The 15,759-nt window shown below is 35.2% G+C and overlaps 1 protein-coding gene across 2 annotated transcripts in view; it reads right to left on the bottom strand.

Annotated features, from left to right (window-relative positions):
- SLCO4C1 (solute carrier organic anion transporter family member 4C1) overlaps positions 1-15,446 on the bottom strand; it is a 51,532-nt gene extending 36,086 nt beyond the window's left edge. The window contains exons 1-2 of one of the 2 annotated variants that reach the window (XM_019727929.2): positions 15,009-15,446; positions 12,088-12,351 (exon numbers count right to left, since the gene is read on the bottom strand). In XM_019727929.2, coding sequence (XP_019583488.2) covers positions 12,088-12,351; positions 15,009-15,354 — 610 coding nt within the window. In that variant the 5' untranslated portion in view covers positions 15,355-15,446. Of the gene's footprint in view, positions 1-12,087; positions 12,352-12,875; positions 13,005-15,008 lie in introns of those variants that run through there. The other variant, XM_074328680.1, reaches the window with a different exon arrangement.
- Positions 15,447-15,759: the final 313 nt, after the last annotated feature.

Genomic DNA, 15,759 nt, shown 5'->3' with positions numbered 1-15,759 from the left:
ACCTAAGGGTATGGCTCTCCCATTAGTCTGTAGGCTTAATTAAGTCCAGAGAGAGGCATGAGGTTAAGAAAGAAATATAGCAAAATTATGAGTGTGGTTATTCATACATATACCTGAAACAATTAGATAAACTAGTTTTTCAAAGAGCTGCACTACCAAATGAACCATTAGCCTCTTCTAAGGCAGATTATGACTGAATGAGTATTAAAGTGACCCTTAGTTCCCCAATTCCTATAGGTAAGAACAGGCTGATATAGCTTCTAAGCATCCAAGGAGTACAGTCTCCATTTGTAACCAAAGATGATAAAAAAAAGGATCCACAGAGAACAATAAACTATGAAGCCCCTCCCAAGAAGCAGAAATAGGGTTTAGCTAAGGAACAACCATACCATTTTCCCAGTGGGATTTCAGAATTTCTCTGAACAATGACTTCCGTATATTTTCCCCTTTCCAAAGAGTAATAATTACTGTGACAAATACATTTCTTTATATTTGGGTTACAAGAAGGAAACAGAGAATTCAAATTGGGAATTTAAGAGAGTCAAATTAACTCAAAATGTATCACAGACTTAAATGTAAAATGGAAAACTATAGGACTTTCAGGGGGGAAAAAAAAATAAAGAAAGAAGTATTTGGGATTAAACCTTGGCAAAGAATTCTTAAGACTTGACCTGAAAAGCACAATCCATAAAAGAAAAAAATTAGTAAAGTTGAACTTCATCAAATTTAAAACATTTTGCTATGTGGAAAACCCTGTTAAAGAGGGTTGCAAAAAGACAAGCTGGTGACTGGATGAAAATATTTGCAAACCACTTATCTGATAAGGATCTAGCAATTACCAACCTTCCTCCCCCAGCCCAGGGCCCCAGGCTGCAGCAGCCAGCACCAACCAGCCAACCAACCCAGCAGCCTCGGAGAGGTTACCAAGCGGGCACCAGCTAACACCAGGCACAAGCAGCCTACACAGAAGTCACTCCTACACAAGGGCACCTCTTCAAGATTGGGAGAAAAAGCTATTTCGTCTAATTCATAAAAACAAATGCAGAAAGTCAAACAAAATGAAAAGACAAATATATCACAAATGAAGGAACAGGAAAAAAACCCAAATGAAACAAAAATCAGTAATTGTTCTGGTAAATAATTCAAAGTTATGGTCATAAGGATGCTCACCGAACTTAGGAGAAGCATAGAGGAACTCAGCAAGAACTTCAACAAAGAGTTAGAAAATATAATAAAGAATCAGAGCTAAAGAATACAATCACTGAAATGAAAAATATACTAATGGAAATCAACAGCAAATTAGATAATACAGAAGAACAGGTTAGCGACCTGGAAGACTGAATGGTAGAAATCACCAAATCAAAACAGCAAAAAGAAAAAAGAATTTTTAAAACAGCAAAAAGACAAAAGAATTAAGGGACCTCTGGGGCAATACCAAGCACACTAACATTTGCATTATAGGGATCCCAAAAGGAGAAGAGAGAGAAAAATAGGCAGAAAATTTATTTGCAGAAATAATGACAAAAAGCTTCTCTCACGTAGGGAAGGAAAATCACATCCAGGTCCAGGAAACACAGAGAGTTCCAAACAAGATGAACCCAGAGACCCACACCAAGACATATCATAATTAAAATGGCAAAAGTTAAAGATAAAAAGAGAATCCTGAAGGCAGCAAGAGAAAATGAATGGTCACATACATAGGAAACACCATAAAGCTGATTTGTGACAGAGACACCATAAAACTCTTAGAAGAAAATATAGGCAATAAAATCTTTATATCAGTCTTAGAGGTATTTTTTTGGATATATCTCCCCAGACAAGGGGAACAAAAGCAAAAATAAATAAATGGCACTACATCAAACTAAAAAGCTTTAGCACAATGAAGGAAACCATCAACAAAACCAAAAGACAACCCAGAGAAGCTATTCTCAAATTACATATCTGATAAGGAATTAATATATAAAGAACTCATACAATTCAACGTCAAAAAAACAATCTGTTAAAAAATGGGTAGATGACCTGAACAGACATTTTTACAAAGACCTACAGATGGCCAACAAACGTATGAAAAGATGCTCAACATCATTAATAGTCAGGGAAATGCAAATCAAAACCACAATGAGATATCACCTCACACCTATCAGAATGGCTATTATCAAAAAATCAACAAATAACAAGATATGGGGAAATGGGAATCCTTGTGCATTGATGGTGGGAATATAAACTGGGGCAGACACTAAGGAAAATTCAAAATAGAACTACCATATGACCTTGCAATTCTACTTCTGGACATTTGTCCAAAGAAAACAAAAACACTAACTTAAAAAAATATATGCACCTCTATGTTCATTGCAGCATTATTTACAAAAGCCAAGATATACCTAGGTATCCATGGGTGGATGAGTGGATCAAGAAGATGTGATTATATCTATATCTATATCTACACACGCACACCATGGAATATTAGAATATTATTCAGCAATTTAAAAAAATGAACTCTTGCCATTTGCAGCAACATGGATGGACCTAGAGGGTATTATGCTAAGTGAAATAAGTCAAACAGAGAAAGATAAATACCTTATTATATCACTTATATGTGGAATCTAAACAAAAAAAACAAAACAGAAACGAATTCACAGATAGAGAACTGATGGTTGCCTGAGGGGTGGGGGTTGGGGGAAAAAATTAAGAGGAATAAGAGGTACAAAGTTCCAGTTATAAAATAAATAAGTCGTGGGGATGCAATGTACAGCACAGGGAATATAGTCAATAATATCATAAAAACTTTTTGTGACCCAGCAATCCCTCTCCTGGGTATCTACCCAAAAAATCTGAAAACATGTATCCATAAAGACATGTGTGCTCCAATGTTCATTGTAGCTTTATTTATGGTGGCCAAGACATAGAAACAATCAAAATGTCCTTTGATAGATGAATGGGTAAAGAAGATGTGGTATATATACACAATGGAATACTATTCAGCGGTAAGAAAAGATGAAATAGTACCATTTGTGACAACATGGATGGATCTTGAGAGTATAACGCTAAGCAAAATAAGTCAGACAGAAAAAGTAGAGAACCATATGATTTCACTGATACGTGGTATATAAAACTGAAAACAACAACAGGTCAAGACAAACAAATGAAGGAACAAAAACTTATAGACATAGACAATAGTTTATGAGTTTCCACAGGGTAAGGGGGACGGGGAGCTCTAGAAGAGGGTAAACAGGGTCTAATATATGGTGATGGAAAGAGAACTGACTCTGGGTAATGAACACACAATGTGAGATATAGATAATGTATTACAGAATTGTACATCTGAAATCTACATAACTTTACGAACAATTGTCACCCCAATAAATTTTAATTAAAAATAAAAAACGTTTTTGTAGTGACAGGTGGTTACTAGACATACAATGGTGATCACATCCTAAAGTAAATGTAGAATCACTATGTTATACACCCAAAACTAATAAAATATTGTATGTCAACTATATTTTAATTAAAAACAAATTAATTAAAAACTCTACACTTGGGGGGAAAAAAATCTAGTACTTAGAATACATCAATAACTCTCGAAACCTAACAGCAAAAAATTAAACAATCCAGTTAGAAAAAGGGCAAAAAAACATGAATAGATATTACACCAAGAAGGATAAACAGATGGCAACTGAGCGTATGCAATGATTTTCAACATCATTAGCCATTAGTGAAATGCAAATTAAAACCACAATGAGATTTCACTGCAACTATCAGAATGGCTAAAATAAAAAATAATGAAAACACCAAATGCTGGCAAGGACGCAGATAAACTGGATCACTCATACACTGCTGATGGGAATTTAAAATGGTAAAGTCACTCTGGAAATACAGTTTAATAGTTTCTCAAAAACCTAAACATAGAATTATCATATGACCCAGCAGTGTTATTCCTAAGAGTCTATCCCAGAGAAATCAAAACTATGTTCACACAGAAAAGTTATGTTCATAACTTTGTTATTAATAGCCAAAAAACTGGATCAACTCAGATGTCCCTAAACAGGTGAATGGTTAAACAAACCGTGGTACATCCATACCATAAAATATTTACTAATTAGCAATAAAAAGGAATGAACGTTTGATAAACATAACCCTGATGAGTCTTCAGAGAATTATTCTAAATGAAAAGAAATTCCAAAATGTTAAATACTGTATAATTACCAAAATATAGTAAAATCTTTAAACATAAAAATGAGGTAATTTATAATAGAAAACTTTTTAAATGTAAATACTCAACTATAAGAAAGATTAAAATATAAAATAGAACGCTATGCAAGAGTAAGAATGCTCACAGGCTGCAAACTATGCAAAATATTATATTAACTGTAAAATAAAGGCACAGTAAAAACATTAAGATAATTCCAAAGTTGTTCGCCTTGAGAAAAGAATAACAATAAATTGGGTTTTTTTCTCTTTCCACTTAGTATTATTGAAATTGTTTACAATGACCAATAGAACTTCTGTAACCAGAAAAAATAAATGTATTAACAAAAAACACAACAAAGAAGGGTTGACTAAATAGATTATAAAATAAAATAATATGAAAACAATATTTCAACATGGTATTTTGAGTGGATCCGATTAATCTGAGCTACACCAAATAAATTTATTTTCTTATCTCATAAGAATAGAATTCTGGGAACATATCTAATTAAAACCCTTTCTAATATATTACTTTCAAATTGTTTGGCCAAACTCTGGGAACCTGTCAATATCAAGTGGTGCCTACAAAAAAAAAAAAAAAAAAAAGTACCATATTGAAAGATTTTTAGTTTTTCATGCTATCTTGTAACTATCATTGCCAATAACTAAACCACGAAAGGCACTTTTTTTACATCAGTATAGCTGTTACTTAATTATTATAAACATCATTATTCACTGCTACTAGTTAAACGAGCAGTTACCAAACACCAGGCACTACCTTAGCATTGCTTGTGTATAATTTCCTATGAGGTAGCAGTTATCATCATCATGATTTATAGTTGAAGAAACTTGTCCAGGGTCATTTAATACTATCAGACAGCCCTGGAGCAAAAATTTAAAGTCAGTTTTGTCTGACCGTAATATCCCTGCTATTCTCCTGCATACTTTCACTCAATGTAATGAGCTTAATAGCATTAAAATTAAAGAAAAAATACATTAAAACACACACTGGCTAATTTGTGTACTTTTAAGAACAGTGACTAAGAAAATCGAATTTCCTCATTTATTTCTTGCTGCAAACCACATTTTTACCAACCCTTTCTGAGGAAGCTACATAAAGCATTGCTTAATCTTTACGTCCCACATACATTATATCTGGTTAGACAGAACTATGCCTGTGGTGCACTTGAATGCCCCATCAGAGCATTTCCTTTTATTTTATACATGAAGATAAATAGGGATAATCACAATTAATAGTCCATCAAGAAATAATCCTGACATTACAAGTAGAGCACATAACACAGCGAAATCAGTATTTTAGCAAATAATTAAGACAAAAAAACAAAAGTAAAATATCAAAGCATTTGCTACTATTTCTGAATATGCTTCTCATTTTAGCTTCCTTTTTCACATTGCAAATTTTTCAGATCCCAAATCTTACCCATAAAGATCATTTATAGTAAGTAATTTTTGCCTCTGATATCTTAATGCACTTCTTCCTGATTCAGTAGCCAAAAAAAGAAAATGCCCCATCATACTTTAGGCAAAGTTTATGGAAAATGTGCAGAGTACCCCAAACTGCTTTTATCTGCCATTACCTACTCTTATTGCCTTCTGTGGAAAGACAAGTCATCAGTCTCCTAATATGCCTCCATTGAAGGGATCCATTCATTCATTAATCTATTTGACAACTCAATAAACATTTCTTGACTACCTACTATACATCCCATGTTGTTCAACATACTGGCCATAATGAAGTTTCTAAATCCAACAAGACCTTTCAAAAGCATATAACTTAGACATAAGAAAGCATCGAAGAGACTTTCCCACAGCCTGTTCACTGAAACACTAATCTGGAGGAGAAAATGTAAAGTGAGCAGTGGAACAGGGTTAAAACGGACAAGGATAACAATGGAGTCCCTTGGTCAATAAGTTCAGAACTCTACGTATCATTTACCTAGCTAAAGATTCACAAAATGCATTCACGTGTACAGTGGTGCAATAGAGACACCTCTTTAACTTTCATTTTTTTCTCAAACTCATTGAGCCATGGAACCCATTTTTAACACACTCTTAATACCTTCAGAAATTAAGCTTTGCAGATCACATTTTGGGAAAGGTTGAAAAATATTCTCTTGATCAAGGCCATGGATTTTTTAAAAGTCTACCTATCTGCAAACTACAAGTGTGAGAAGAATTGAGTTTGTGCTAACATCTCATTGACACACGCTTTCCTACTTATTTTTCGCTGTGAGTTTCCTCCTTCAGGAGTTTGGTCATATGAATTTCATCAAAACTGGCTACGTTAAGGTACCTAGTATTTCATAATGGTTGTGAAACTCCTATTATAAAGGAAGATATAAAGCAATAGTACAGAAATGGAAGAAAAAAAAACCTTTCTTTATATGCTCAGAGTTGAAATTTTACAAAATAATTAAACACTAAACTGGACATGTATTTTCCAAAATGGACTGATAAGATAACCTGAGTAATTTTTTTTTTTAATATTAATTTGAGTCCTACTCTAGACTTACTGAATCAGGATCTCCAGGGTAATTCATATTATCTAGGAAGTTTGGGTAAGACTGAAGTGCCTCTGATATTTAAAATCATAATAATTCAATCTGGAGCACTGACTAGCTCTACCTCTTTTATTGTGTGCGTTAAATTTAAAAATGTTTTTGAACAATTTGTTTTATACACAAATTATATCTTCTAAGATACACCATTATAACTTCTAACCTAAGAAATCACCTCTCCTCTTTATTCACTTCAGTAAAAATAAAACTAAAATATAAGAAAAATAAAAGTTATTTCCATAAGGAAGAAGTAATATCAAGAAGGAAGAACACTCACAGGCCAAGCAAAATTAAAGCATCCTGTATTGAATTAGTGGTTGAAAAACTCAAGATTCTTGGCACTGTCTTCTCCAATCTAGGCAAGCAACCCATTACCAAAAAAAAAAACAAAAAACAAAAAACAAAAAAACAATCCTTAAGCATACAAGATAAAAGACAAAACAGTAAATAAAAATTAAGTCCAATTTTGAGTTATGCTCTAATTATTTTCCTAATTAACTTTTTTAAGTAGTCATCTTGCATAACCAAAGTCCTTTCGGGCAGAATTCTCTACCTGAAATACCAACCTACAGCATTAGAAATTCAGTGCTGACGCAAGTGGAAAGTGTTGTGTTGAGCGCTACATTTTTATTTTATTTTATTTTATTTTATTTTATTTTTTTGAGAGAAAGACATAGAAAAATGAAACAAGAAAATAGTGCAACTTAGGAAAAGTTATTCAAATATTGGTCAATAAAGGAAAAGAGCTATATTGGATTTAGTAATTACTTCTCTACAATTCCTAAGTATCTATTAATTTAACTAACGACTAATCACCGCCAGCCCAAAGTCTCAAAGAGAGAAAAGATTATTTTGCTCTTCTCATTTTCCATAAACTTTGCCTAAAGTATGATGGGGCATTTTCTTTTTTTGGCTACTGAATCAGGAAGAAGTGTGTTAACATTAAATTAACACTCATCCAAAAGAAATTAAGTGTGAGGGTGAAAACAAAATGTTATGTGGTAAAGATTTATTTATTTATTACATTTTTAAATATTTAAAAGATATTAAAATATGTTGTGTTATGTTAATGTTATGTTTAAATATATCAAAAGTGCTAAATATGATTTATTTGAAAATGCTTATTAGTATTCTATTTTCAGGTTAAAACATGCAAAATTTAGGCCTTAGAAGAATTTATTTTTCTTAATTTTAATTCTTCCATTTTTGGATCCAATAACAACCAGCAAAACTTCAGTTTCATAAATGTTTTTATCCCCATTCAAAGTTAGATAACCACTTCTAATCCTTAGGTCTCAAAAGCTTTCCTTAAAAAAATAGTTTCCCAAACCTACTTAAATTTATTTTTTACAGGATACAAAATTCAAACTGTTTCCAAACACACTTTTCTACCTTTTGCTAACTCCTAACCTCCTTTTGTGTTATTCTCACACCTGTGGAAATTATACATGCTTATCATATTTCACATTTTGTTTCCTTCAACTTACCAACTATATAATACCTTACTTTAACCTCCTCTTGCAGAGATTATCTCATCCAAACTGAGCCCTGACTTTGATTTCCCTCAAATTCAAAAACAAAAGCACCAACAACAACAAAAAAACACAGGGAGTATGCTAATTCTCTAAATGTCATTTTCAAATCAAAATACATGTATAATTTCAATGAATAAAATAACTTCTTAATGTTATTCTCTTCAGGCTATTTATATTGTGTTACATAAGAAGAGTATACATTTCTTTGCTTCTAATTTATTTACAGGAAGCTTTCAACTCTTTGTTTACTTTTCTCATATTAATGTCCAGTTTTGCTTGGACAAACAATTCAGATTTTTGGTTACAGGATCCCATTTGTGAAGTGGATTAATTCGCTTGAGCAGAAAAGTTATTATGTTTTAAAGAAAGCACACACCATTATAACTGGCTATTTGAAATTGGGGAAGAAGTGGTTTAAATTCATAAAAATATTGAAATTATTTGATATTGTAAAAAGAAAACCTATTATGAGTAATAAAATTTGAAAAACATTAAACACAACGTAAAAACTAATTTTAGCTGTTACTGATCTGTATGTAATCACTATTAAATCACATCCCCTCTTGTCCTAAAGGTTTTACCTTATTTTTAAAAAAGGAGGGCTTTTTAAACATTCCTTATGTTTCTAAATGTCTGAGTACTTTTAGATATGTAATGCAATTCCAGTCCTGAGTTTTATATCTGTCATTTTGTAAATACCTACACATATACATAAACACACCACAATGGTATTTTATGAAAGGAAACTTTCATATAAAAAAAAATGAGTGTAAAAATTCAAAATAGCAGCTAAGCACTTCTTACATAGACTGTGGGAGAGTAGCTATTATAGTACGTCCCTTCCTAAAAGTCGATGTGACATTAGAATGAGGAAGCCCATTAAACCCAGTATGTGTACTTCTGGGGATGAAGACTAAAGAATGACTTGATCAAATATATGGTGATGGAAGGAGAACTGACTCTGGGTGGTGAACACACAATGGGATTTATAGATGATGTAATACAGAATTGTACACCTGAAATCTATGTAATTTTACTAACAATTGTCACCCCAATAAATTTTTTAAAAAAAGAAAAAAGAATGACTTGCACATTCACATAAAACATATATATTCTACATATATAAAACATATATACTGCCACGTTGGATATAGATCATGCAGTTCATACTTAAGTCCAAACCTGAATTCTTGATTTCCACTCCCAATTCTGTCCGACCTAGCCTTCCATATTCTAGTAAACGGCTCCAGTTGTTCAAGACTAATAGCAAGGAGTCATTATTCAATCCTCCTTCACAATCAATCCACTAGAAAGTCTTATCTCTTTTTCCTTTAAAATACATTGAAAATCAGTCACTCCTCTAGATGTCCACTGCTACCAGTCCAGTTCCAACCACCTTTATCTCTCACCTGAACTACAGGAAAAACCTCCTGAATGATTTCCTCCCATAATCTTGTACCTCAGAGACAACAGAAGCCAAAATGATCATTTTAAAAACAGAAATAAGATCATGCACGTCCCTGTGTAAAACTTTCTCATACTTCCCATTGCACTTAATGGAAAATCCAAGGGTCTCATGGATCTACCTGCCTCTCCACGCTTATCCCATGCCATGTTCTGTCATCTGGCCAAAACTGACAACCTTTAGAACCTAGCAAGCTCTTTATTGCTCCAAGGTCCTAGACCATGTTTTTCTCCAGCCTGGAAAGCACCTTCCAAAGCTAACTTCCCATTATCCAGTTATTATCAAAATAGCCTTCCCTTTGCCCTTTTGTATACTATTTGCCCTTTTGTATACTATTACTTCATACTATTTAGTACTTTCATATACTCACCTCAATCTTCAATTACCTTGTTTATTAATTTTGTATTTCATCCCACTAATAAGTACATAAAATCCTGATAGCACGAAAATGTTTCACTGCTATTATCTCAGTAGCATCTATAGTTCCTATCAATAAATATTCATTGTATGAATGACAAACTAACATAAGAGCAACTGAGTGCTTTCATTTGCTACAGATAAGCTATTACTTAAGTTATGAGTCTTAGAGTCATACCTCAATCTAATCTACTTCACCTAACATAATAAAAAATATCGATAAGAATTTGGTGAAAACTTGCATAGTATACAATAATATGCATAAAGTATATCATCTCGCTTCAAAATCTTCTTGGCTTCAGTCTGGCCACAAACACACACCTTACTATGTGGCCATTTACCTTTGGGAATCATAAATTGTTCAACTTGGAATATCGTAAGGTGTGTATGGCAAGAGATGAAACTAGGAAGATTGCTGAGGACAGGTCAGACTTCTGTACTGGAATAGGTGATTCTGTTTTAGAAAGCCAGAGATGTGTTATCAGAGTTTGTACACACTATATGAACAAGGGGGGCATCTGATCAACTACAAGAGTGAGGGATTCGATCAACTACAACAGTAAACTCCTAAATGCTAGTAACACAATAACATTTTTGCCATCATAGAATCAGTGTCATGTCTCTTGTATGACAAACTCAAATTTACATTTTTCCTAACTGTTAAGATTTCAAAGGTGTTAAACTAAAGCCTATGAGCCTTGTTTCTGAAACTACCCACAGTGAAATTTCGTGAACGTGGCCTTAACGAAATCTTGACCAATTTTAAATAATGTACTAGACTCAAAATAAGTGCTCTTTCCACCGATAACGTAGTCTCTTTATCTCATTCATTCCGAACTGTACCACATTTTAAAAACATCCTCTATTGGTCCACATGCTTGCATATTCTATTTTCATTTGCAAAATGAAGAATGCTTATGTAATGACTGTCCTCCTAAAACCATGCTGCATAATATATACTTTGTTATTGAAAATATTTTCCTATTTGTTATCATTCTATAGCTGGGAAATTGGTCTCGGGAAATGTTGACACTTTAATATTAATTTTCAGTATTAATAACCACAAATATAACAATATTAACTTTTTAAAAATAGTATCTGCATTGCAGCAGGTCCCAATTCTCTTTTCTTCCTATTCTAAGCCTTTTCTTCACTTACCTAGACCCTCAAAGCTTCTGATTTTGTAGCCCTCTGGTTTTATTCTTTGTTTGCCATTAAAAGTCCCAGAAAGGACAACAGAAATGCCAAGGTCTACTTTCACTAGCACATTCCTCTTGCTTTACCATAATTGTTTTCCCATTAAAAATGATTCTTTGGTGGAAAAAAAAGTAGAAAATTAAATAATCAAATTTCTTTTTGGAGCCTCAGAATAATGCTTCTTCATCTAACCAGAGCAACACGTTAGATAACTCACAAAGTTCCGTGTCTCTAAACTAGAGTCATAAGTAGAGCTAGCCTCAGTTCTTAGGAAAAGCTTCAGTTCTCACATAAATTTCACCTCTCTTTATCTCAAATCAGGAATCAACAAGTCCAGGTACAGAGCTGGAAGCACAGCAAATAAAACCACAAATGGAAAAACAATAGATCTCAGAACACCAATGACATCACATCTGCAAAGGAAAACAGGTCGTTACTTTAGGAGGAGGATTATGTGTTATATGGGGAATGAGTATCAGAGGATTAAAAAGTTGGAGAACCAGTAAAGTGATGAATAATGAACAATTTGTCTCTGTAATCTCCTACTTCACACAATTCCCATCACAACAAAGCAGTGAGCCATGGAAGAGAATTAAGTCCTTACCCTACTTACCTGGACAAAGTGAGTTGTAATATAGAGTTAATGGCCTAGTCTCAGTCATAATGCTTTTAAAGTAAAAGAGACAAACAAAACACAACAGACACTTACCTTCAAAAGGGGACCCCAATTGGTATTTTCCACTAAAAAATTTTGGCAATGAGAATACAAGTGCTCCCAGTCCTATCATAAAGGATGCAAATGCAAGCCATCTCGGTTTGTGTCCTCTTTCGCCAGTGTATGATACAAATAAAGATAACAAGCAGAATGCGATATCATAGCTTGATGATATCAGGCCCGTCAGGGAACTCTTCATTTCATAGCGCTTCTCAATAGTGGAAATGCTAATATTTATTAGGCCATTTACTACAACACCTAAAAGAGAAAACAGGAAATTGATATGCATTAGTATAACTTTACCTTACAGATTATGATTATTAACACAATGTACTAAAGCTTGGTTGTTTGTCCCTTTTGATATTTTTAAATGTTCCAATTTTAGTACACGTGCTGCCAAAGTGAGCACTAAATATACCAATTTTAAAAGACTCAAACTTTCAAAGGTAGGCAACCCAAATATACTTCCTTATAAAGCAGTTTGCTTTTAAATTGAAAACTTGTGAATTTTCAAGTGTTCAATAAAATTGATTCTTAGCACATACTAAATTGTAGCTAACTTTATTTTTTTTTTAAATGACAAACAAAAAACACTTAATCTGCTTATTAACTATGATGGAGTTATACAATGCAGGCAAGGAAAAGTTGAAAATTAAATTCTGACTGACAACAAAAATCCTGTCTAGATAGATTAAATTTACAGTTTAAACATTACTATAAAATAAAAATAAAAAGCATCTGATCAAATTACAAAGTTTTTAACTAGTTATGTAAGAGGATACCGTGAATTGTTTTCATTCATTAATTGAGCTAAGATCTCCATAATGTCTTTAAATTTTGCTTTATTAAGCCTATAAACTGCAAGTACATTTCAAGAAAATTGAAGTTTTAAAAATCCTAAGATGAAAATGTCCTCATCCTCTAAATCAACTTCCCAAGACACTTGTCATACTGATTAAAAGTCAGTCAATAGAACTCATTGCTTTTATGATAAAACTTCTCTGAAAAAGTAAATTTGTAAACTGTTGTGGTAGAACTTTAAGCCTATGAATTCCAATGTGAATTTTATGCTACAAATGTTCCAAGAACTCTGCTTAAAAAAAAAAAAAAAAAGAAATTCCATAAAATACTGCATAGTATGTCTATCATAAATGCTTGAAAGTAAGAAGCACTTTAAGAAATTAAAGAGAAATCCTGTTTATCTCTGAGAAATGTTGCATTCAGTAAACTCACTTGACAGGTTTTGTGGGTTTTCTCTCTCAATTAAACACCTATTACTATACCATGAAAATGGCCTTCCCAAGGATTATCTTTGAGAACCACTGTAATAATCTCAGTCATTCAAATTTAAACAAAAATTAATTTACTGGGTCACTATCATCTCAGATTACGCTTCTTAAATCAGGGGCCTCTGGGTAGATGTTGCTCCAGGCTACATCTGACACATTTTTCTAAGAGTGCCAATTATATTTGATAATAAGGTTTAAAAAAATATTCTCTATTAAATGTAAAATTATGTATAATGGGATAATATAAAAATTTCAGAATATGTTTTAAGATAAAACAGAAGGCAAGAAGTTTTTTACTGTGTCCAACTTCTTTGAACTTCCCATTCCTTTGACACTGAGATGCTTCACAATCATGGATTTTGAACAACTAAGATCAAGACAGTGAGAGAAGATGAACTTTGGTGAGGACAAGAAAAGTGGAAAGAGAAATAACTCTTTAACACAAAACTACCTTTAGCAGAAGAGCTGCAAATGACATGCAATCAACAAATAAATACTTAGCACCAAACTTGTGCAAAGCAAGGGACATGAAATTCTTCTGAGACAGGAGCAGGAATAAGAACAGGAAGAATATATCTAGATTTATTCTTCTGTTAATCTTAGAAAAGAGCAGTTTCCAACCCCTCTCCAAATATTTCTTGGAATGCATTTCTTCTCATCAGTCATTGACTGCCTGCTTCCAAAATATCTTAAAAGACTGATGTAACCAAGAAATATCGACATACTATCAAATTCTAATCAACCTTCATCATGTCCTTCAAGATGCTCCACCAAAATGCCTACCCCTTCTCACTTTGTCTCGTTAGTGTAACTTCCCATTTTTTCCATTCCCTGCATTAGACACTACACCGCAGCAGCTTCACTATGCTTTCTTTTATGGGAGCCATTCTCTGTCTACCCTACCATTCGCTCCTCCAAACCTTAGATTGCAAATAAACCTGGACTTTATCAGTAACTTCCAATAAAACGTAAAAGAGATCCTTGAACAAAACAGATACCGTAAAATTCTTGAAGTGTTTGAAAGACCTCACCCTTCAACAACGCCTGAAGCCTTTTCTAATCTACTGGACTCCACTTGTTCCCACTACAACTCAAACTAAATATACTAAGAAAACATGAATGCTTACATCTTACTTACACTACACGTATTCAAATATTCAACAAGTTTCTCCTTGGAGAACCACCCTACCCTCACCTGCAAATGTATTAATTCTTCCGTTCGAGATAGTGTAAAGAGAAAAAAAAATCCCTTTAATCGGTGGTTCAGCTAAATGCATGCTTTTGTCCTAAAGAATGGATTCCCCCAAGGCAAACCGTTCTCACAGAAAGGCTCCAGTAATTTCCACTTTCCTCGGAGGAATCGAATCTGCTAAACTGAGGTAGAGCACCCAAGAGGAAAGGCTGTAAGGCAAGTATTCAATAGTTTTGCCATAAAGGAGAAGCTAAAATGTGGAAGTCTTAACCTAGTTGGTTAATGTCAGTGCGAGCGCTTGCAAGTCCCCAGCCGGGGCCGCCTGGCAGGGCGCGTGGACCACCTGGCTCCCCGCGCACCGTCCCTCTTCTCCCCCGGCTCCCCACCTCGCCCTCAGGAGGCCCACGCCCTCACCAGCTGGCGTCGGATCTTACCTTGTGTGAGTGCCAAGAGGCAGTAGTGAACCAGAAACCCCTGGGGCGTGTTACAGAGCTGGAGACACTGGGGTTGAAAGTTCCCCCACCCGCAGGGCCCCTCCTCAAACTCAGGCAGCGACTCTGGCCCGGACCTCTCTCGGGAGCCAGTGGGTGTTGCTGCAGGCAGAGGTGGCTCCAATGACGTTGGGGGCTCCTGAGGTTCATGTGGCTGCAAATCCTCTCTCTGGGTATGGGGGGGCAAGGCAGAGACCTCGACGGAAGAGGGCGATGCAGAGAAACGGCGCGGGGTGTCTGGGCTGGAGTTGACGAAAGCCGGGTTCTCAATGCCTTTGCTGCGCTTCATGGTCAGGATGGGTTCTCTAAACTCCAGGGCGTCGGAGCAGCAAAAAACCAGGTCCCGCTCTGGCTCCTCCCCTGGGCAGGTGGCAGCGCCCCCGTGCGGGAAGACTCCCCGCCTCCCCGCCTTCTACGGTTCTGGCCGCCGCCGCCGTTGCTGCCGGAACCCTCCTCGGCGAGCTTGCTGCCTCCTGGCTGTGTAGTTAGCGGTGCTCCGCGCCTCACCTGTCGCGGCTGCGGCCAACCCGAAGGCTCGGCGTGGGCGAGCGGGTGCGCGGCGTGGGCGTGCTGCCTGGCCGCCGCCAGGTGATGCGGCCGGGGCTCTGCGCTGCGTCCGCAGCCCGCCGCGCTCCTTCGGGGAGCCCAGGGACTGGGAACCAAACAGAGGTTATAGGAGTCTGGTGGCGGTAAA

The sequence above is a fragment of the Rhinolophus sinicus genome, linkage group LG03 (assembly GCF_036562045.2).
Source record: "Rhinolophus sinicus isolate RSC01 linkage group LG03, ASM3656204v1, whole genome shotgun sequence".
Classification (NCBI taxonomy): Eukaryota; Metazoa; Chordata; class Mammalia; order Chiroptera; family Rhinolophidae; genus Rhinolophus; species Rhinolophus sinicus.
This window is presented reverse-complemented; position numbering and strand designations above follow the sequence as displayed.